The following is a 25,260-nucleotide window of genomic DNA, read 5'->3' on the forward strand; positions in this document are numbered from 1 at the left end:
TCACTAGTCGGAGGTCTTGGCCTTTATTAGATAGTTTGGGCTTAGATCCTCAGCCTCTACATTGTCACCCACAGTTTGTGTGGAGGAAAGACGTGGAAATGCCTTGTCATGCTCAAGAAGAGACATTTGGTCCTGGTTTATTTTCCACTGAGGAGTCTTTTGGTCCGTGCGACCAGACTGGGAAGGAGGAGGAGAGTGGAACGGCTGGCACTAGGAGGGCGCTTGTGTGCGGTCATAGTCCAGAATCAGGCCTTTGATGTGCGATAGTTTCTGATGGAGATACTCGCAGCGCTTCTTTTCTTCCCTGTAGCCTGGAAACTTCTGTAGGGACAAAAACAAGATCTTCAAAATGTGCCCTTTAGAGGTGGGTAACAGTACTGATGCACTTTTTATCTGTAAGTGAAATATTCTTTGCTGTCAAAAATGTGCTGACATCTGCTGGACGGAAGGTTCACTACAACTCGTGTTTAGTATTCACAGAATATGAAAGGTCCAAGTGTTGTTATTGTTAACAATGATTAAGAACTATTACAATTGTTTTCATTATAGTTGAAATAAAAATGAAATATAAACATTAAATTAAAAATGTTAACTTCAAATCTTAAAATGAAAATTAGAAATGTTCCCTTGGCAACTAAACCAAATAAATTCAAGTTGAAAAACTCAAATGACTGGATCATATTAAAACAAAAATAAAATAAAATAAAAATAAAAGGCAATTAAAAATGTATAAATATTATAATAGCATATAGATAAATCTAAAAACACTGAAAGATCAATGGGATTTTAAGAATTACAATCAGATTATTCAAATAAGGCTCATAATTAAACCAAAAAAAAAGTAATATTTCTACCCAGCCCTAGTTTGCAAATATGCAGTTCAATGTGTGCCTTGCAAACACTGTCAACACACATAATGCAATTCTCTTACCTTCTTATACTTCCTATACTTCTCCATTATTTGAACTTCCATTACCTAGAATAATACAAAATAAATAAAAACACATTAATCTAAAATAACCTCTGACACCATGTATTATGTAACTGTTATATAAGGTGTGCCAAGGCATTATCTTGTAAAACAAAGACACATTCTTCCACAAGTAAACAAGCCAGACTTCAGTGTCACATGATCCTACAGAAATCATTGCAATTTGATGCTTTTTGTGGAAACAGTGATACATTTTTTAGGACTATTTGATGAACAAAAGTTCAAAGGAACAGCATTTATTTAAATGTTTATATAAAAACATTTTTATTGAAACATTATAAATGCATAAATGTCACTTTGGATCAATTTAATGTGTCGTCCTTAAATAAAATAAATTATTTCTTTTAAAAAATCTATCTTACTGACTCCAAACATCTGAACAATAGCGTATATGTTTTTTTTCCCCAAACCTTATACTTGTGTGTCCCAGGAGACAGCGTCTTTATCTTTGATCCCAGTTGAACAAATATCTCGGTGACTTTCCCTATACGCTCATGTAGGTCTCTGTACTCGTCATATTCCGCACAAAAATCCTCTTTGTACCTCTGCTGCTGCTCGGAGTCTGTAATAGTGCTGTATTTTCTGGAAAGAAAAGTTTCTTGAGTGAACTAAACCATTTTAACAGTGACAGTAAATAAAGTCGTTAGGCAGATTCCCAAGAGAAACCAGTAGGTGGCACTACATATTAAAATAAATGTTTATTTTCATTCTTGGGGCGTTTGTCTGAAAATACCAGTGCTTTTAAAAGCTCAAATACAGAACATTTAAAAGCAAAAACAAAACAGACTTTTGTGTTTTCTATATTTTGAACTTGTAACTTAAATTCTTACATTCCGCTCAATAAAATTACACGCTATAGCTTTAAATGTGCAACACAGTTCATTTTGTATTCCTTAATCATCAGCAGACAATCTCCACCTTGTAATTACAGAAGCACAAACCAGTAAAATAAACCGAAATCTGGTCTTACTTACAATAAATAGTCAGGCAGCTCATCGGGCGAGGCACGGGTGACAGGCGTGTTGGGTCGTTCATGGTCTACACAATAACACAGACAAGAACGATACAATGGTTTATGTAATCTCACTACACAAACATATCAAAGTGCCATACTGCCCAGGCTGATGGAGTCATTTATCAAATCTTGCGATAAGGGACGTGGGGGGCAGTCGTCGCTGACAAAGGCTGCCTGACAAGACGTCAAAACGTTTTACAGTGGGTCACCCAGCGGTTAGTTAAGTTAATCATCCACCCTGGCGCTAAGGAAGGGCGCAGACGAGCAGTCACCTCGCACACAAACATACAGGAATATTTCCTGAATTGCTTGGCAAGTCTGAACCTGTTCTGCTATCATTTCACTTGAAATGAAAGCGTCTCACAGTGAGCCACTTCTGAGAGGAATTGCAGTGGCAGAGTTGAAACAGGCTGTTTGTTATTCAGCATCAAAAAACATCTAGTGAAATGCCCTCTGAGAAACAATGACTCCATTGGCCTTTTGGCAGTGCTAATAAATATTGATTATGATCACCACAATCCCTACCATTATCACTGCCTGACATCATAACATGTAACTATCATAACATCATGCTGTTATACAATATTTTACTGCGGACTCTAAATCTCATTGGCAATAACAGTACAGCTTAAAATGCTGTTAAATATAATTTTATGTGTAATTAATATTTATTTTAAATAATATCTATGTACATTGGCCAACAATTAGAAAAAAATGTGTAATTGTCACAAGTAAATACACTAACAAATTATAAATTAAAATTAATTATGCTGTAATTACACAGTTAGTACTGATAATCATTTAACGTTCCCAGTTATAAAGACTACCGCTCAAAAGTGTTTTTTTGTTTTTGTGGTGGTGGGGTTAAAAAAATAATCTTACATGCTGACCAATGCTACATTTATTTCATAAAAAAAAAAAAAAAAAAATGTAAAAAAACTGAAATATTAGCACGATTTAAAATAACGGTTTTGTCTTTTGTAACATTTTAAATAAATGTCTTTACTGTCACTTTTTATCAATTTGATGCATCCCTGCTGAAAAAAAGTATACATTTCCCTGTTATTTGTTTTATTTACCATGTTGACTAGAAGTTGAGAATGTGTATGTTTGATTTAGCTGGTTGTTTGCGATTAAGTAACCCAAATAAAGTATAAATCATAAAGTAATATTTAGAAATTTCCTTAACAACAGAAAACCCTTACTGACCCCAAACTTTTAAACAGTAGTGTATATATTATTTTCCTTTGCAAATTATATATTGGCCGCAAATATATTGCACCTCTACCTTTAAACCTTTGAACTCACCTTTAATATTTTCCCGGTTCTGTTTGAGGTCCGGACTGGTCTTGACCCACTCAGGTTTTAAGCGCTCCCTCTCCTTTTCTTTATGCTTCTTGGACTTCTTTTTGTGCTGGCCGTTTGCTAGCTGCTGGTCAGTGCAGATTTCTGGTTCAGTTCTTGGGTATTTGGGGCTGGACGATGGCTGCTGTGCTGGTTCTGGCTGTTCTGGTTTGGGCACGCTGTTGGACTCGCCGAGCTTGTGCCGCTGGTAAAGACCATCAGGGCTCTGCTGAGCTGTACTGGTGCCCCTCTGCAAACTTGTGTTTCCATGAGCAGAAGTGCTACGGCCCATGGAGGAGATGAGATGTCCATTGGAAGGCGATTGCAAGGGCATGTTCTGGTCTAATAAACGTTGCTTTTTTGGCGTCTGGCTTTCTGGATGGTCGGAAGGCACTGGGCGTTTCTGGGAGTAAAGAAAGAAGGAGATTTCACAAACTTTGCAGATGGAAAACAGCAATAGTGTGGACCGGCAGCTTAATTGGCTCCTGCAAACAGCAGTGACTGAAGCGCCTCCAGCATCTCCATAAATAAAGAGCAGACGGCACCAAATATGATCTTCACAAGAAAAAAAAAAAAGAGGCTCTTCTCACTCTCAATCATACATTCAACGGCAAACCTGTTTAAGTGCACACAAGAACCTGATAGTCCATTGCATAGATACTACAGCATGCAAAAGCTTTAAAATGAGACAGACAGAGGAAAAGTAGCACTTCTTTTTATAGGTGCATTTTTACCATGGAGAGATTCTTGACAGGGCTGAGTTGGGATGGAGAATCCCCTGAGGTTTTGTGGAATGAATGGCTGGACTGGACGCTTTTCAACTGGCTACTGCTGCTGCTGAGAGGCTGGAGTTTTCTGAAATATCAGAGAGTGAGATTCCGTCAAAAAGTCATTCCTTTCATGCTTGCCACTAGGAAACCTTTGCTAATTAATTTCTGAAACAAATCTGTCAACTGTCCCGAGTTGAGATCAACTTCCCAGTTCCAGAAAGCTATAAAAAGGTGCGGTTGTGTTTACAGGAAATGGAAGAACTAAACCGGAAGAAATTTAAAGCTCAGGATCAAGGTCTAGGATTTGCACGAGTGTTAATCAGGTTTGGCTGTTCCTGAATGGAGTGTAAAAACATTATACTCTCGCACAGCATTCGGCCAGAGCGCCGGGGCTTGTTAGTCTAGCTTAGCATTTCCGGGTAGCTGATAACATCTGCAGTGGGACTGGCAAAAGCCTTGCTAATGTCCAGTGACGAGAACAATGGTGCCAGAGACATTCCTACTCTGCTGGAACTTTCCTCTGGCAATCTGCTTCCTACAGCTCCTTCCTCTCATAGAGCTGCTTTTCATCACACGAAGGATAGTTCTTCACAAGCATCTTGCTTCAATGCCCTGACAAACCTGATGTACTAAACTACTCTGGAGTATATAGTAAAAACTTATAATATTTTAATAAAAACGCCCTCCTACTATATAACTAAAAAAAAATTAAAATAAATAACAAATATATTTTTTATTTTTTTTACAGTAAACCCACTGAGTGACATGCACTACCGTTCAACGGTTTGAGGTCAGTAAGACTTTATATTTTTGCAAGATACTATTTATTCAGCAAGTGTCCATTAAATTATTAAAAAGTGACATTTACATTTTTACTAAATATTTCTAATTTAAAACTATTAGAATCTTTTTAAAATCTTTTCAACTTTCTTTTCAAAAATGCATCATGGTTTCACTTTCAAAAAAAATATTAAGCAGAACTTTTTTCAACATTGATTATGATAAGAAATGTTTCTTGAGCATCAAATCAGATTATTAGAATGATTTCTGAAGGATCGTGTGACACTGAAGACAGGAGTAACGACTGCTGCAAATTCGGCTTTGCCATCACATGAAGTAGCACAGTTATTTTATATCATAATATTTCACAATATTACATTTTACATTACATTACAATAAATGCAGCCTTGGTGAGCATGAGACACTTCTTTGAAAAACGTTTAAAAATATATTTCTGACCCCAAACTTTTGAAAGGAAGCGGTGCATGGATGTTTCTGCAAACATGCCGTGTTGTGCAAGTCCCGTTCTGGGGTTTATTGCAAGATCATCTTGATCTGTCCCATTAGGATACTTTAGACTGGCAGTGCACATAAAAACTGAGAGGCAGAGGTGAAAGCAGAGAAGAAACTAAAGTATGCAGTCAGTTAGGCGGAGTGTGGAAAACCTCCCAAAAACACGGCTGCCAAGATCGTATTTGGCAGGATGGCTGCCGTTTATTCCCCCATTGTTCCGGGACTGAATGCAGCTGCACAGAAGCTTTCAGCATAATTCCACTCAACAGCACAGTGAATTGCACGGCTTCCTGCTCAGACAGGCCTATTAACCACATCATCTGTGCTAAAGCGCATACTTAATAAGGCCTCCAAAACACATCATCTCAGCAGACTGCGGTGGCAAGGCCTGGATGACAATACTGTACCAAACGTCATCAGCCAGTCTTAGGAAACCAGGACATTAGGAAATAATACTGTTATGAAAGTTTTGCATGTCTCTAAGCAGGGTTTTTATTGTGAAGTTAACTGAAATAAATCTCAATAAAATTAAATATAAATATTAGATAAGAAACTTAAACTTAACGACAATTAAAATTTGCCTTGGCTTCTAAATGAAATAAGCTGAGTTGAAGTACTAAAATGACTAGAGGAAAAAAAGAAGAAGAAACAAACCTAAACTAAACTGTAATAAAAATAAATTAAATAAATCAAAGTAGCAATATTAAACTAGTAATGATAATACAATAAAATATCAATAGCAATACAAAAAAACTACTAAAAATTATAAAAGCATATAACACATTTATTAAAATTAAAATGACATCTAAAAATACAAAATAAAAGCTAAATGAAAATATTAATATAAATGTTATTAATATTTTCACTTAACTTCTATTTAATATTTTCGGTTTAAAACTATATTACTATATAAATAATACTAAAATACACAATTGTAATGATTCAAACTGAATCACTGTAATAATGATTTAAATTATTTAAATGATATTTCTAAATAATATCCAATATAATATTTTACATTTAGTCATTTAGCAGATGCTTTTATCCAAAGCGACTTACAAATGAAGACAATAGAAGCAATCAAAACCAACAAAAGAGCAATAATATGTAAGTGCTGTGACAAGTCTTGGTTAGCCTAATGCAGTATACGTAGCAAGTTTTTTATTTATTATTATTATTATATATTTTTTTTATAATACATAAAAAGAAAATGGGTAGATAAAATAGAAAAAGTATAGAGAATGCAAGTGTTAGAGGGTCATTTTTATAATAAATAAAAAGAAAAAAGTAGATAGAATAGAAAAAAATAGAGAATGCTCGTGTTTGAGGGTCTTTTTTATAATAAAAATAAAGGAAGTAGTTAGAATATAAATAGAATAGAGAGTGCAAGTGTGAGAGGCAAGTGTTTCGTTTAAATAAATAAAAAGAAAACAAGTAGATAAAATAGAATTAGAATAGAGAGTGCTAGTGTTAGAGGGTCAAGTGTGGATGGAAGAGATGTGTTTTTAGACATTTCTTGAAGATGGCTAAAGACTCGGCTACTCAAGATAGAGTTAGGCAGGTCATTCCACCAGGAGGAAACAGTTAATGTAAAAGCCAATGAAAGAGGTTTTGAATAATAAAAAAAAAAGAGCATATTTTTGATTTGGTCTTAATGAAGGGGTACTTGAATCTTACTAGTGGGTCTATGCAAGACAAAAAAGGTTGGAAGTAAAGCAGAGCAAAGTGAAGCATTGTAAGGTGAAGTATAGAAGATGATAGTCTGACACACTAAAACGACAATAAATATTAATAAAAAGATAAAAGTGATGTTGTGAGAATTGAGAATACTGCATGTACCTTGTCAACACCCTTTGAATGAGTTGCCGCTCTTCCTCAACATAGCTGGGCCAGTCCCTCTGCACATGTCTGTAGAAATCATCCTTTAGAGTAAAGCTGTGGTCTTTGGGATTGAGTTTAGCCACCTGAAAGGAAATATACAATAGAATTATTCTCCTGATGAGAAACTGCCCTCCGTTCACAAACGCACTTAAGTAAACAATATCTCAAGAGTGACTTGAACCATCAAGCATTACTGGAGTCAGCATCTTTTTGAAGAAATATGACACTTCAGAATTTTTTTACGAGAGAGAAAAATAATGTACGATAGGCCTTTTAAGAATATTCTTAAATACATCCAGAGGACAATAATTCAATTCAGACCTCGTAAATGTAAAACAGAAAGCATAAATGTATTGTAGCACAGGACATTCTGCAGAGCACTTTTACAAATGGAATATGAACCCAGCACAACCCTCCCTCTGTCAAATCACAATCCATTCTCCAAATATCATTATGGCAGAAGGCTAATTGCTACCGCTAGCACCGCAACCTCCCCTTGTTGACTCTGCAGGAACTCCTGAACATAAACGCAGCAGGAAGCGTTCAGCAAATAAACCTACTGACAAAATCAGCCATAACCATCTTGTCTGCCCAAATGCAATAGAGAAACAGATCTGGACAGACTATATTATCTGGACAGGCTGAGTACTGAACTGTGTTTTCTGAAGTAGGGCTGATGGGAGAGATAAAAAAAACAAAAAAAAAACACTTGGCAGTGGTGCAGAATGAAATGCTGAGAGTTTTAATCAACAATATATTATTCAGGGCTCCAGTCGGTCACAAAAGTGACAAAAAAAGTGCAACAATTTAAAATCTAGCCTCCATGAGCAACAGTCGGGAAAGCTTTGTGTGCATTAAATACACAGTTTAGTCAGATTTCATCTTGGAGGGTGGCCTTACATCTTCAGAGGCGCCAGTGTATCTTGCATGCAATAACAAACAGCGTCATGATGCCGTTTCACATACAAATTACTCTTATGACCTGAGGGTAGTTGTGGCCTAATGGTTAGAGAGTTGGACTTGTAACCACAAAGTCGCGGGTTCAAGTTTAAGTACCGGCAGGAATTGTAGGTAGAGGGAGTAAACAGCACTCTCTCCCACCTTCAACACCCTCATGTGCCCTCAGTCAAAACCACTCACTATCTTCAACTTGCTTGTGACTTAGTGATATGATATATATGATATGATATATGATATATGATAATACTGTTCAAAAGTTTGGAGTCAGTAAGATTTTTATTAATTAATAAAAATTATAATAATCATAATAATTTATTAATACTTTTATTCAGCAAGGATGCTTTAAACTGATCAAAAGTGACTGTTTGTAACCATATGCAAGCATCTACTATTTCAAATAAATGTTGTTCTTTTGAACAAAACAATCCTGAAAAAATGAATCATGGATTCCATAAAAATATATAAGCAGCATTGATAATTAGGAGAAATATTTCTTGAGCACCAAATCAGAATATTGGAATAATTTCTGAAGGATGTGACACTGAAGTCTGGAGTAATGGCTGCCGAAAAGTCAGCTTTTCAAATATATTACATTTATAGTATATACAAATATAAACGTTATTTTAAATTGTAATACGGTTTCACAATACTACTGTTTTTACTGTACTTTTGATCAAATAAATGCAGCCTTGAACTTCTTTCAAAAACTTCTAAAAATCTTACCAATCACACACTTTTAAATGATAATCTTTACACACACACACACGTTGTGTTTCCATGTTTTATGGGGACATTCCATAGGCGTAATGGTTTTTATACTGTACAAACTGTATGTGCTATTGCCCTACACCAACCCTACCCCTTACAGGAAACTTTGTGCATTTTTACTTTCTCGAAAAAACGAATTCTGTATGATTTATAAGCTTGTTTCCTCATGGGGACCTCAAAAATGTCCATTTGGTCCCCATAACGTGATAAATACCAGGCGCACACACACACACACACTATTTCAGGTTTAAAAATGTCATTAGTGTGAGAGCATCAAATTGAAACTATATTAAATAGCACTGTAATATGAAAAACTCATAAGATTCCAACTGAGGTTTGCAAACATTTTTCCATTTACCTAGATTATAAATATTGTGTTTGTTGCACATTTGCACTGTAGCATGCCTTGCACTTGTGTTTTACCTCATCCAGCACAGCACTCAAGTCGACCTTGTCCTTGGGGCTGGCTTTCTCCCTCTCCAGCCAGAGCAGCAGTTCTGGCTTGCTGTAGGGCTTTAAGGCCAGAACGTGAATGACACGTTCTTTCAAGGGCCTGTGGGCCACCAAGCTAGGTGTACCGTTCCTCTTGTTGCTGGGTGAATGTCTATTAGTGTTGTCAAAGCTGGTCGGCAGGCCCTGTTTCTTCTTAATCTTCACACATTTACCTGCGGGGAGAAAAAATATATTATTTTTATTAATATTACTTGTTCTGTAAAACAAAAACATTCACCTTACATTTTTCCTTAACATATTTCAACGTCTTCACAAGAGTTTAAAACAAGCTCAGAATCTGCTAAGTGACATAAAACGGGTTGAAAGATTATTGCCTAACTCGAACGCCTCCTCAGCACTGAAAATAAACCGAGAGCTCTGCAAATAGCACAGAACTTCTGGGGCCAAGCTCTCGTTACGCAAAACAAAACCGAGCCGCCCTGAGGTGAAATTAGACACACACATAACAGAGAAGAGGTGAACACTGGGGCCGTGACAAAGTCACACATACAGTAGTGTAAACAGCAAGCACTGGACCACTTTAGGAAATACAGCTTTGAGTAAACATGACGGCCCCCACAGCACTCATATGACCCGTTCTCCGGATGTGCACTCTGAATTTGGCGTGCACCGAGCGGGCCGGAGAGTGTGGAAGAGAGCTGAGGGTAAACGTTGCTCTCTCCTGAGCAAATATCTAAACCGTGGAAACGAAAGCACCTCCAATAGAGCCGTTTTTGTTTTTTCGGTTTTCTATCTTCCCACCAGTGTGCTAATTCACCTGGAGCCAGCAGGACACAAGAGTGCAAATAGATATCAAGCATGCCTAATCTCATTAGAAGTTTAAGCTGTACTTTGAAGGTTGCAATAGGACAAAGTGAAGCATAAGCTGTTCATACAGCGAGTGCTATGCTCCTGTGCTCATCTAGTTTTACATAACATTCATACTTCCATTTATGCTGCTTTAGGGCTTTGTTATTGCTGCAGAAACACACTACCCTGTTGTCTTGTGAGCTAAATTCAAATGGATTGGGTTAAATCAAATTACTCAGTCATTTTAAGCAATCTTCACATTATCTTAAAGGAAAGTTCACCCAAAAATGAACTGTCTGTTATCATTTATTTACGTCATATGACATACGGTTTTCTGTGGAACACACAAAAAAAAAAGTACCACCCGCATGTTGTTCCAAACCTGTATGACTTATTTTTTCTGTGGAACACACACACACACACACACACACACACACACACACACACAAACACACACACACGATAGTCTGAAGAATGCTGGTAGCCAAACGGTTCTGGTGACCATTGACATTTCTTAAAATATCTTATTTTGTGTTTTGCAGAGGAGAAAGCCGTACAGGTTTGGAACAACATGAGAGTGAGAAAATGATAACAGAATATTTACTTTTGGGCAATATTCATTTTGATGACAGATATTCATCTCTTTAAACCATCATGGTTAACCTTCCTGCTGTATTTGGGCCAGCTGTAACCCGACAGAGGTAAATAAATAATGTCAAAAAAAGGTTGTAATAATATAACGTTGATAATGTCAAAATACACATTTATTTAATTATATTATTATTTTACGGTGACATTATTATAGGTTTTGTTAAGTATCATTTTTTTAAAACTATTTATTTACTAACTGCTTGTTTTCTTTAAAAAAAAAAACACTGGCTTCTCTAATCTTTTTGCATTCTATCTATTTGTAATTTTTCATTTATTATACAATTATAATTCTGACTTTGACTTCTGATTAACAAAACCAAAAAAGGCCTCTAACACTAGCTTGCTCTATTCTTTTTCTATTCTGATTGATTTAAAAAAAAAACTTGATCTGTGTACTGCATTAAGCTAACTGAGACTTGTTATAGCACTTGCATATCATTGCTCTTTTGTTGATTTTGATTGCTTCCACTGTCCTCATTTGTAAGTTGCTTTGGATAAAAGCGTCTGCTAAATATCTAAATGTAAATGTAAGTATTTTTTAAGAGAAGGCTCCATAAAAGTATCTTATCTGTCTACCAAGCAGTCCACATATGGCTTGTGCGCTATATATAACAAGTCTTATGATGCCAGTGAAAGCTTTGTGTGAGAAACACAAAGTCGCTGTTCACTAGAAACCGTCTTCCAGTCAGCACTTAACTCAAAAATTACTGCTGCAATTGGAGTCAGTGGGTTGATTTGAGAAAAAAATTAAAATAAATAAAAAATTCAGGCTGGTTTTGTGAAACAGACCAATTAATTCACTAAAGAATCGTTCTCAAATTAATTTTTCAATACAAAGCTATCATATAAGACTAAATATAGCAGACAAGTCATATAAGCACTTATATGGTAATTTATGACATTTTTCAGACCCCATTTATTGTAACTGTATGGGAAAAACAAGTGACCCGCACATTACTTGTGTCATTTGGAATAACATAACAGTCACTAAAATGACAATTTTTTATTTTTGGGTGAACTACTCCTTGAAAAATTAAGAGGAAAACTGATTACATAAATTTGTAGAAACATATATAGTTTGACAGGGGCCAGTTTTCCATCTCAAAAATGTTAGATTCTCTGTTGGAAGTTCTGCTATTGCAAATGTTGTCACACTTTATTATTTCTTGAAAGAGCTGTCTTCATATTTCAACAGTTGCATTAACTACATGATATATTGCAAGAATTGTGAAAACAATGATCCCATTTATGAGGAATGTTTGACTATTACACAGTCCAACATGCTGGCAAATGAGAGCGAGAGAAAAAACACAACAGTACTGAATTCCTCCTGACACCTAAACATGTTGAGCTTTGCAAAAAGTGCTGAATCAAACACTCTCTGTCTGCAAAAGCATTGGAGACACTTTACTGTATTTTGGGGCAATAATACTGTATGAACTGTAGACCGGTGTCATAAGACTCCATCATCAAGCATTTAATCAAATCTAGCCTTACAGGCAATCTCATCAAATCACATTCCAAAATCAATTCGTTTTACCTCACAAAGCTCAGTAAGCACTTGTTTAATCATGTTTGTGTGCTCAAGTATGCCACAATAACACAACGTACATGTCTGCACTTATAGTATATAGTTTAGAAGGATCTCTGTCTATTCATAAACACAACGACTAGTGGTTGACTGAAATATCGCTGTTATTTAACACGGACAAGAATCCAGCAAGCTCCTATTACCCATCTTCATTAATTTAGTCAAACTTTATTTCCTTTACAACTTTATGTGAAAAGGATACTATAATAGGATCACATAACCAAGAAATTACTATATGAAGTTTATTTTACGGATTTATTTTTATCAAGTTGATTTCTTTATTGATTAATCTTAAAATCATTTATTTGAATATAATAAATGAATATAATTAAGTAGAACAATTTTAACTGCAGAAACTGCTATGCATGTGTTATTTATTATCTTTAGATTAAATAGTATGATATCATATAGGCCTACATTAGCTTTATATCAGCAAGCCTCCACCCTGCTCACTAAGATATCAGCATCAACCGTCAAAAAAATCCATATCAGTCAACCACTAATGACAACTGTACTTATCTTGATCGCTAAATGAATGAGAACCAAAATCATCAAACAGTAAGTTCATAGTAAATTTGTCAAAAAGCAGTATTTAGAAGCGTCTACAAGAAAAGTGTACCATTACTTCACCACAGAAATACAGTGTGCCGCCACAAGAGGTTTCTCTGCTCGACTACAGAGATGGGAAAAAAGGTGGAGGCTGTTTTATTTTCGTTTCAGTCAAACAAATGTATCTGCCAGGCACTAAATTGTGCAAGGAAGGACATGGCTCCGTTTCGACCGCCATATGCATTTGGAGCTGGTTAAAAATATGCATGGAGACAGTATTACTTTTTTGTCTGTTATGGGATAAAAAGCCAAAGCAAATACTATAAACTCACTCAAACACACCTATTATATGAAATCTGAATGGTGCAACATCAACTCATCCCGCTTTGGTCCTCCTATAATGTCTGTCACAAAATTATACCCCTTAGCAAGCACTGCAGCTCAAATGTGTTTACATTACAAGGCAAATTGAGACACATACTGAAGAAAAAAAAAGAAAAAAAAAAGGATACTGCAGAGCTCTGGAAGGGCGCTATTTGATTTCCTCACTGAAAGTGATTCAGATATTTTAATTGCCCCGAATCAAACAGACCTTATTTTCTCTAACCACTCAAGTGCCATCTTTCAGCTTTCTTAGACACGAGAGGCCAGAGCGACGTGTGTCCTTCTCTCTAGTCATCGCTTGGGGAATTGCAGACTTTGCTTCAGAGAGAGACCCATGCATAATTCAGTATTTCTGCAAATGAAAACCTAATTGATCCCCAGCCATGGTAATTAAAATCCTGGGCTAAATTTCATCCACCCAGCATGAGACTTGTTAGCGCATACTTCTGGCAGTCTCAATCAGATTAATGGAACAGGTCTGTGGCTTCGTGCCGGTGTCATCTGCCGGTAAATGCTTGAGAAGGAGGGATTGGGGGAGGGAAATGCAGCTTACGTGCCTCGTCTGATACACAACCATCCCTTGATCAAAAACATCCTGGTTTATCCACCATTATTAACAGGACATGAGCAACATCAACTCATCCCGCTTTGGTCCTCCTATAATGTCTGTCACAAAATTATACCCCTTAGCAAGCACTGCAGCTCAAATGTGTTTACATTACAAGGCAAATTGAGACACATACTGAAGAAAAAAAAAGAAAAAAAAAAGGATACTGCAGAGCTCTGGAAGGGCGCTATTTGATTTCCTCACTGAAAGTGATTCAGATATTTTAATTGCCCCGAATCAAACAGACCTTATTTTCTCTAACCACTCAAGTGTCATCTTTCAGCTTTCTTAGACACGAGAGGCCAGAGCGACGTGTGTCCTTCTCTCTAGTCATCGCTTGGGGAATTGCAGACTTTGCTTCAGAGAGAGACCCATGCATAATTCAGTATTTCTGCAAATGAAAACCTAATTGATCCCCAGCCATGGTAATTAAAATCCTGGGCTAAATTTCATCCACCCAGCATGAGACTTGTTAGCGCATACTTCTGGCAGTCTCAATCAGATTAATGGAACAGGTCTGTGGCTTCGTGCCGGTGTCATCTGCAGATAAATGCTTGAGAAAGAGGGATTGGGGGAGGGAAATGCATCTTTACACGGCTCGTCTGATACACAACCATCCCTTGATCAAAAACATCCTGGTTTATCCACCATTATTAACAGGATGAGACTTGTTAGCGCATACTTCTGGCAGTCTCAATCAGATTAATGGAACAGGTCTGTGGCTTCGTGCCGGTGTCATCTGCCGGTAAATGCTTGAGAAGGAGGGATTGGGGGAGGGAAATGCAGCTTACGTGCCTCGTCTGATACACAACCATCCCTTGATCAAAAACATCCTGGTTTATCCACCATTATTAACAGGACATGATACTGCCAGGTTAACATATTACTTGCTTTTGGAAATGGAACAGGTCTGTGGCTTGGTGCCGGTGTCATCTGCGGTGCCGGTGTCATCTGCAGGTAAATGCTTGAGAAGGAGGGATTGGGGGAGGGAAATGCAGCTTACATGCCTCGTCTGATACACAACCATCCCTTGATCAAAAACATCCTGGTTTATCCACCATTATTAACAGGACATGATACTGCCAGGTTAACATATTACTTGCTTTTGGAAGAAATGAATTGTGTTATTTGATATAAGACATGTTTTAATGAGATATAATTGTGTCTGTGCATATGGAGATAATAACACACCTTTGTGTGTGTGTGTGTGTGTGTGCATGAGCCGGATTCTTACTCGGACGTGTGGATCCAGGTTTGATCTCGATGGCTGAGCGACTCCAGATGTCTTTTTCCACTTGAGACATGCGTTCGCGGGTCATCTGATAGGAATCGTCAGTGGCACACACCGTGATTTTGTCCTGAATACTGCCCTGACTTTCCAGATGCTCCCTGCCAACTCTAAGCAAAAACCGGAAATGCAAAATGAGTTAAATTGTCATGCTGGAAAATATACATGTAGATTGGTTGAAATTCTAAGGAATTAATTTACAGTCTTGAAAGCATCAGTTAGAATTATTTGGAAATTACAAACAATTAAGTAATGTGTCACCATATGGCATCATTTTTAAGGGCGTTTATGAATTTATATTTGGTGTGGAGACATGGGTATAGAGCTTATTAAAAAACATTTATATAAATATTACATGCAATTATTTGTTTGTAATAAAAATAATTTATATTCCAATATTTTACTTACAAAAACATTATTTTATACATTAAATATTTTACAAAATATATACACATTGAAACAATTATATTATTACATAAGTAGCCATAGTCATATTATAGTTTAAAAACATTGCGAATAAAAGGCTACATCAAAATCAGTACGGACATCACAACAGAAATTTTCTTGAATACTCTGATAGTATAGATCAACCTGCTATGTAAGGACTGACATGTTTAATACCTCGCTCCCTATTGCTAAGTGTTACAGCTGCTCCTTTGTCCACAAAGCACCCGGAAAGTCAGTGACTAATTTATGACTAATGGCCTTAACTGTTTTTTTGTGGAATTGCTTTGCATCCTCTTTCCCACAAACCTATCTAATGCTATTCTTCAGCGAGACAAGTGGAGTATTGTGAGACTACAAGTCTCCTTTGAGCTGGAAAGTGAACAGATCAGTGCCACCCCGATCAAGAGACAGCAACTTCACAACCAACTGTGATGCCAAATACTGTAATGGAAATTGGGTTCAAAGATCAAAGTAAATGTTGTGCCTAACAAACAACAACCTACGCTCCACAAACAGATTTAGCATTTAAGACATAATAACTAATACATTAATTATTAAGAAATTTCAGTCATAATTATTAATTACAAATTATTTTTAAAAAGAGTTTTATTATTTATGGTGCTTGCAGGTTTTTTTTTTTTCTTTTGGACAGAAGCTTGTCAGGGTCCTGGTAAGTCTGAACTAGGGCTGCACAATTGTGAGAAAAATCATAATTGTTGATTATTCCCTTGAATTTGTAATTGCGATTATTAATTACGATTATCACAATTTACATTGAATTATACCACTGTTTGAAGCAACCGCATGCCATATTTTTAAATGAAAATAAACAAGCTGAAAATACTCTAACTGAAAAACTTGTATTGCTTTTCTATAGCATTAAGCCTCAAATATCAACTCTATATTGGATTGATTTCTTCTTTAAAAAAAAAAAAAAAGTAAAAAAAATATGCATGTTATTATAATATTATATAAAAATTTTAAATTAAAACAATGGAAAAACCCTTAAGATAGCCTGTAGACAGAAAAAAAACATCTTAAGCATGCAGAATAACATAAGTGGAGTTTGAACGATTAATTGCCGCTTTGAACGATTACGTAATTGTGACATCCGGAATTGTAATCGCGATTAGAAATTCGATTAATTGTGCAGCCGTAGTCAGAGCTGTCACTGTATGTGCTCTACAGAGAAAATAACAGGATGTTATTTTTATACTATTTTAATAATAATAATTATAATTTTTTTTTTATCTTATTTGAATATCAATGTCTTACCCAGAAACATACTGGTGAATACAGTCGAAGCTTGCCTGAGGTTTGTCTTTACTGTCACTGGACAGGTAGAAGGAGAAGACACGGAAAGCATCAGGAGAATCCGAGGAAGCAGGTATCTTGATATACTGCAAGATGAAAAAAAAATATTTCAGTCTCGTTGGCAATAAAGTCTCATTTAACTGTAAACATACACTTACAAATATATATATATATATATAAATAAATATAATTATATCTGTATATACTCCTACACAAATCTATTAAATGGCTATTTTAAGCAACGGAAAGACACTCATGTAACATACAAAACAGAGGAATGACATGAATAATTAACTTTCATTATACAGCACAACAGCACAATCATAATGCAAAAAAATAAATAAAAATAAAATAAAAATCAAGGAACTCCTTCCCTTGCCTAACACACTGACTCACTGACTTCGAGAAAAGAACCAGCTTGCGCTACTTACTTCAACAAAGCTGTTCAGAAAAACATCTTTGATTCAATTAACCAGTCAAAAGAATCCTCCCACGACTCAGAGACATGTCTCTCCAAAACAATGCTCAGTTTGTGTGTAAAACATTAAGTAGCATGTCCTCATAAAGCAATTAAGTTATTACTTTCCTAGAAAAGGCACTTGCTGTACCAAAACCAGTTTCATGATGGAATGTTTTGTACTTGCCCATTTCTCAAAAAAGATTGATATTTGCTAATTATATGAGTTTAGTGTGGGTTTGTAAGAAACATCATACTGCACAACACACTTGCTAAACGTAAAAGACTTCCAGGTCTCTTGTAGTAAAAACATCTACGTTTGTCTTTCATATATGTTCATATATATGCCTTGCGAGCATAAACATTCAGATTACGTTGATGCACAGTGTTGTCACCATGGTAAAGTTTTCTAGTTGATGAGGATAGATGAGGTTTTGACGAAATTGCTGGAATGTCTTCAAAGAATTAGATTGAAAGGGTTTGAAAATGACATTATAAAAATATTTTGCACCATATGCCAACATTGTCAAGCAAGTGTTTATGAATTTATAGTGACCATGGTGTTACATAACCATACAGTTTCCAGCTGTTTATTTCAAATAAAAAAAAATATATATATATTTTCCCCCACTGTAATAGGTATCTGGTAAAACAGAAATAGGTTATTTCTGACAAATCACAAAACATGTAGCTAAAAGTAAAAGGTATAATTTTTTTTGCCAGTGAAAATGTTGGCACAGCAAATATAAATATGAACTCCAAAAGCTCCTTATTGTATTAAAATAATATACAAACAAAGTGCTTAAAAAAACTAATGTGAGACAGCTGTTCATATGTTCTTGTTTTGTAATATTTGTGATCCCTATGGGAGCTTTTTGGAGGCATGAATAAGCAAGTGAGCCAAAGAAACCTTTCCCTTTTTCAACAAGAGTATGTGCAAACTTTTGATCCACTTTAATGTGCAGAATGCCTTTAAAAACAGCAAAAGCAATGGACAATGAAAAAATGTAATGCAAAAAAAAAAGACCAACTACTGAAATGTGTGTCTATTTATCTATGTGGCATTATTAGTTACAATGAGAAAAAACATATTTTCTTTTTTATCTGTCAACAGTAAGGTACAACCATTTCAGTGCTATGAAACTTTTCAAGCTAGATGAACAGCAAAACTGCACTTTGATGGGGTCTGACTGATTCGTGCCAGATCGACTGCAGCTCTGAGTTTGTGTTCTGAGGCAACGCAAGGGTCACGACTCAGTAACTGAGCCAGTTACGTAATACTCGCAGTCATTTGAGGCCGATCAAAACAAATACAGCCCTGAACAAGTAATATCGACAGCATGACCTCACTACCTGTTCAAAGTCCTGTGAAAAGGAATCAATAAGATTGCTGGACAGATCTGCATGCACAAAGCCAAACAAGCAGTGCTTCAAGACTGCCAAACACATGGTGAGGGAGCGCTGTGAGTCTGAGCTAAAGCCGTACGTACAATCAACCCTGCAGCACTCTCAACTCTCCTTCATAAGGTGGCTCCTATAAAATATAACTTAAGACTTTATGTGGGCTATTTCTGATATTAAAAGACAAGCTATATACTTCAGGGGAGGCCTAGAAACCTACTTTCCCTAATACAGAAAGGCAATCCAAAATACAAACTCATTAGGCAACAGGTACTTCGCTGTCATTAAAAACAGCTTTTCCTTTCAAACAGCCTCCAGCAGAAAATGATGGATGTTTTAGCTGAGGCAGTGCCCTAGATTTGGTAGAGTCCACATAATTTAAATAACTCATTTTGTTCGTGAGGCAGCGGTCTATCATTTGTGTTTGAACGTGTCCAAAAGTGAGGTGGCAAATGGCAATGACTACGGATACAAAAAGTCACTTAAATCATTTAAAATGGTTTTCAGGTGTGTGATTTTCCATCAATAAAATGACAGGGAATAACAAGGCACCTTCAATTCCCACTGTCAAACAGAGCCATGGGGTATTTTCAAATATGTAGGGTTATGCTGTGTGAGCAGATTTGGTTAAAGACTGGGTTAAAGAATGCATTATGTCCTAGGGCAGGGGTGGCGAACGTCAGTCCTGGAGAGCCGCAGCCCTGCAGAGCTCAGCTCCAACCCTAATTAAAATGCACCTGCCTGTAGCTTTCTAGCAACCCTTCAGACTTTGATTAGCTTGTTCAGGTGTGTTTGATTAGGGTTGAAGCAAAACTCTGCAGGGCTGCGGCTCTCCAGGACTGACGTTCGCCACCCCTGGAATTTATAACACATTTTAAATAAATTGAATTTAAATGCATGTATAAAACTTTTGTCACAACACAGTACTAGTTACAATAAACTAGTGAAGGTCAGTGGTCCTTAGAACGAGTTACAGGCCATAGAATGCACACTTTTCTCTTAGATTCATTTATACTTCAACTTAAAATCTTGTTGTTAATGCAAAAGTCGCTCCTCTAACATGCTGACTGCTGTATGCGTTACCCAGAATCCCCGAGCGAGGCTCAGTGGAGAGCAGACTCACGTGTGCGTGCGAGGCGTGTGATGGGCGGGCCGTCGCCGTCGCTGTAGACCGCTGAGACGCTGAGACGGTACTCTGTGTCCGACAGAAGAGGCTGCAGCAGCAGCGAGGTCTGAGCCGCAGGAACCATGGCCTGCAGCAGAGAGAAAACACACCGTCAGTCACAGAAACCACAGTCATGAAAGGTGTTTTGATCTGGGGAATGTTCCTGCGGTGAACACAAACACATTTCAGGACGACGGCCTGTAGTGCTGCGAAACTCTGCGGCAAAAACCCACCGATAAAAACTAAACACACGCTTACAAAACTCCACAGAAGACAAAACACATTCACAAGCCACAGGGAGTTTTGAGTCACTTTAACATACAAACACTGTACATTCACTGATGTTACAGCATTTGAGACCCATTAAACGTGATGGATCACATCTGAACGTGCCATGGATCAAAAACAGCAGTGCCGCAAAACATAACTCTCTTATCCCTCTGAGCCAGCTCTGGTTTAATCCAGTTTTCACACATAGGCTGTCATGAGAAATGTATGATGTGAAAATGACTAGGGATGCATGATATTGGATTTTTGCCGATATCCGATATGCCGAAATTTTTTCAAGACATTTTGCCCCGATGCCGACACCGATATATATTTCCTTTTGATTGGAAACAGCATCGAGTCTCTCCTGTACAGAGATTATAAACAAATCATTTTACATTTTGGTTAGTTTTTAACAAAAACTTACTTTTTAGGGTTAAATAAGCAATAATGAAGTTATTTTATAATGCGAGTACATGCAAAGCTTTGAAAAATAACTATAAAACAATCAAAAAATTCCCTCCATTTTTAAGTAACCGTAACATTTTATTTGTAGATTTAATATTTGTAGATGGTCTAAAGCAAAAAACTGTAAAAAATTCTGAAAAACTTTTAGAGCCCCTTGTATCATAATGTTCTCATAATGAAAAAAAAGTATATATATATATATATATATTACACATTACACATTAACTGTTCAAATTTTTAAGGTCAGTTATTTATTTATTTGCTTCTGAAAGAAGTCTTCACCATGCTCACCATGGCTGAATTTATTTGATAAAAAATAAATAAATAAATGTACAAACAGTAACATTGTGAAAAATTATTAAAATTAAAAATGTTTTCATTTTTTAAAGCTATTTTCTGTAGTACGTGCAATATAAATATACATATATACATATATATATATACACACATACATATATATACACATATATATGTACACATACATATATATACACATATATATGTACACATACATATACAGTGGGTACGGAAAGTATTCAGACCCCCTTAAATTTTTCACTCTTTGTAATATTTCAGACTCGTTGGCAATAAAGTCTCATTTAACTGTAAACATACACTTACAAATATATATATATATATATATAAATAAATATAATTATATCTGTATATACTCCTACACAAATCTATTAAATGGCTATTTTAAGCAACGGAAAGACACTCATGTAACATACAAAACAGAGGAATGACATGAATAATTAACTTTCATTATACAGCACAATCAAATAATAATAATGCAAAAAAATAAATAAAAATAAAATAAAAATCAAGGAACTCCTTCCCTTGCCTAACACACTGACTTTTGTTTATCGAGAAAAGAACCAGCTTGCGCTACTTACTTCAACAAAGCTGTTCAGAAAAACATCTTTGATTCAATTAACCAGTCAAAAGAATCCTCCCACGACTCAGAGACATGTCTCTCCAAAACAATGCTCAGTTTGTGTGTAAAACATTAAGTAGCATGTCCTCATAAAGCAATTAAGTTATTACTTTCCTAGAAAAGGCACTTGCTGTACCAAAACCAGTTTCATGATGGAATGTTTTGTACTTGCCCATTTCTCAAAAAAGATTGATATTTGCTAATTATATGAGTTTAGTGTGGGTTTGTAAGAAACATCATACTGCACAACACACTTGCTAAACGTAAAAGACTTCCAGGTCTCTTGTAGTAAAAACATCTACGTTTGTCTTTCATATATGTTCATATATATGCCTTGCGAGCATAAACATTCAGATTACGTTGATGCACAGTGTTGTCACCATGGTAAAGTTTTCTAGTTGATGAGGATAGATGAGGTTTTGACGAAATTGCTGGAATGTCTTCAAAGAATTAGATTGAAAGGGTTTGAAAATGACATTATAAAAATATTTTGCACCATATGCCAACATTGTCAAGCAAGTGTTTATGAATTTATAGTGACCATGGTGTTACATAACCATAGTTTCCAGCTGTTTATTTCAAATAAAAAAAATATATATATATATTTTCTCCCACTGTAATAGGTATCTGGTAAAACAGAAATAGGTTATTTCTGACAAATCACAAAACATGTAGCTAAAAGTAAAAGGCATCATTTTTTTTGCCAGTGAAAATGTTGGCACAGCAAATATAAATATGAACTCCAAAAGCTCTTTATTGTATTAAAATAATATACAAACAAAGTGCTTAAAAAAACTAATGTGAGACAGCTGTTCATATGTTCTTGTTTTGTAATATTTGTGATCCCTATGGGAGCTTTTTGGAGGCATGAATAAGCAAGTGAGCCAAAGAAACCTTTCCCTTTTTCAACAAGAGTATGTGCAAACTTTTGATCCACTTTAATGTGCAGAATGCCTTTAAAAACAGCAAAAGCAATGGACAATGAAAAAATGTAATGCAAAAAAAAAAGACCAACTACTGAAATGTGTGTCTATTTATCTATGTGGCATTATTAGTTACAATGAGAAAAAACATATTTTCTTTTTTATCTGTCAACAGTAAGGTACAACCATTTCAGTGCTATGAAACTTTTCAAGCTAGATGAACAGCAAAACTGCACTTTGATGGGGTCTGACTGATTCGTGCCAGATCGACTGCAGCTCTGAGTTTGTGTTCTGAGGCAACGCAAGGGTCACGACTCAGTAACTGAGCCAGTTACGTAATACTCGCAGTCATTTGAGGCCGATCAAAACAAATACAGCCCTGAACAAGTAATATCGACAGCATGACCTCACTACCTGTTCAAAGTCCTGTGAAAAGGAATCAATAAGATTGCTGGACAGATCTGCATGCACAAAGCCAAACAAGCAGTGCTTCAAGACTGCCAAACACATGGTGAGGGAGCGCTGTGAGTCTGAGCTAAAGCCGTACGTACAATCAACCCTGCAGCACTCTCAACTCTCCTTCATAAGGTGGCTCCTATAAAATATAACTTAAGACTTTATGTGGGCTATTTCTGATATTAAAAGACAAGCTATATACTTCAGGGGAGGCCTAGAAACCTACTTTCCCTAATACAGAAAGGCAATCCAAAATACAAACTCATTAGGCAACAGGTACTTCGCTGTCATTAAAAACAGCTTTTCCTTTCAAACAGCCTCCAGCAGAAAATGATGGATGTTTTAGCTGAGGCAGTGCCCTAGATTTGGTAGAGTCCACATAATTTAAATAACTCATTTTGTTCGTGAGGCAGCGGTCTATCATTTGTGTTTGAACGTGTCCAAAAGTGAGGTGGCAAATGGCAATGACTACGGATACAAAAAGTCACTTAAATCATTTAAAATGGTTTTCAGGTGTGTGATTTTCCATCAATAAAATGACAGGGAATAACAAGGCACCTTCAATTCCCACTGTCAAACAGAGCCATGGGGTATTTTCAAATATGTAGGGTTATGCTGTGTGAGCAGATTTGGTTAAAGACTGGGTTAAAGAATGCATTATGTCCTAGGGCAGGGGTGGCGAACGTCAGTCCTGGAGAGCCGCAGCCCTGCAGAGTTTTGCTTCAACCCTAATCAAACACACCTGAACAAGCTAATCAAAGTCTGAAGGGTTGCTAGAAAGCTACAGGCAGGTGCATTTTAATTAGGGTTGGAGCTGAGCTCTGCAGGGCTGCGGCTCTCCAGGACTGGAGTTCGCCACCGCTGTCCTAGGGCATGAAAGTACGGTGATCCAGTAGTGCACAACACAGCGAAATCTCCACAACACAACGGAAAGTCGCAACACAACAAAATTAGCACAACACAACGAAATCGCTACAGCACAATGGAAATAAGCCACAACACAACGAAATTAGCACAACACAATGGAAATGGTCCTATGCACACAAACATATATTTGCTACTTTTTAATGTGTGAGCTCCTCTTTAATAGATATGGCGCCGCTTCATTTTAAGCGCTGTTACAGTTGAATGAGCCGAGGGATTTAATGCAGTTTAGTGATCTAGTGACAGTACATTAAATATCACCCCATATCATGGTGCCATTTCAACAATGGAGTGTTTACATTAAGTGCAAATAACCAGCCTTTTTGACATATAAGCTATTTACACTAATTACGCTCACCAATGTCTGGTTGGGCCACACAAAATTAAAAATGACGTGTGCCAGGTAGGGCTGGGTATCGTTCAAAATTTTTCGATATCGATACCTTGACTTCGATACCGGTTCCTGAACGATACTTTCTTCTATATCAATTTTATGAAATAAATTTTAACAAGATTACATTATCTAAAAAAAAAACTTTGGTTTTATTTTTCAGCTTGTTGATGTTTATACAAACTCAAAGACTCATCTCCTGAGCCACTGCACAAAGGAACAAAAATGTAACCAACACAATAAATCAGTGCAAAATAAATTTAAGTTTTAATAAAGCTCAAATAGTCTTCAGTTTACACATCTGTTAGGCTACATTTACACTAGTTAGTGTTCGTTTTAAAACGCATAGCTCAGACAGAATCATGATTTCTATTTATTTTCCACTGATTTACTGATGAGCATTAGCAGCTTCCAGCGCTGTCTGCTTGTGTTCTCTCTTCCATGATCACTGCTCTGACTCAGAGGTAATAACATATTTTAATTTCAACATTACATAGCCAAAACACACATTAGATGGCAGGTCCGGATTTACCTATTTTCGGGACAGAAAAAAAATACAGTGTTTTCTATCGGAATAAGCGCTTGCATTCAGTCAATAAAAATCGAATAGTTCTTCATTTGTTTGAGAACTGAGAAAGACCATACCATATAGTCGTGGCCACATAACCACCTCCGGGAGTGATATATTTCTCTAATAATTTTAACGGCCTGGAGTC

General features: G+C 36.3%; 1 protein-coding gene across 2 annotated transcripts in view; it reads right to left on the reverse strand.

The window, feature by feature from the left end:
• Positions 1-6: 6 nt before the first annotated feature.
• Positions 7-25,260, reverse strand: part of LOC107551460 (RNA polymerase II elongation factor ELL2-like) — a 57,218-nt gene continuing 31,964 nt past the window's right edge. For both annotated transcript variants that reach the window (XM_016233070.1, XM_016233071.1), the window contains 10 exons: positions 17,117-17,241; positions 15,341-15,504; positions 9,446-9,687; positions 7,253-7,377; positions 4,085-4,205; positions 3,315-3,753; positions 1,966-2,029; positions 1,402-1,573; positions 932-976; positions 7-321 (listed from right to left, as the gene is read on the reverse strand). In XM_016233070.1, the coding sequence (XP_016088556.1) occupies positions 211-321; positions 932-976; positions 1,402-1,573; positions 1,966-2,029; positions 3,315-3,753; positions 4,085-4,205; positions 7,253-7,377; positions 9,446-9,687; positions 15,341-15,504; positions 17,117-17,241 (1,608 nt within the window). In that variant the 3' untranslated portion in view covers positions 7-210. The remainder of the gene's footprint in view (positions 322-931; positions 977-1,401; positions 1,574-1,965; positions 2,030-3,314; positions 3,754-4,084; positions 4,206-7,252; positions 7,378-9,445; positions 9,688-15,340; positions 15,505-17,116; positions 17,242-25,260) is intronic.

This window comes from Sinocyclocheilus grahami, unplaced genomic scaffold (assembly GCF_001515645.1).
Source record: "Sinocyclocheilus grahami isolate Dianchi unplaced genomic scaffold, SAMN03320097.WGS_v1.1 scaffold424.1, whole genome shotgun sequence".
In the NCBI taxonomy this organism is placed as follows: Eukaryota; Metazoa; Chordata; class Actinopteri; order Cypriniformes; family Cyprinidae; genus Sinocyclocheilus; species Sinocyclocheilus grahami.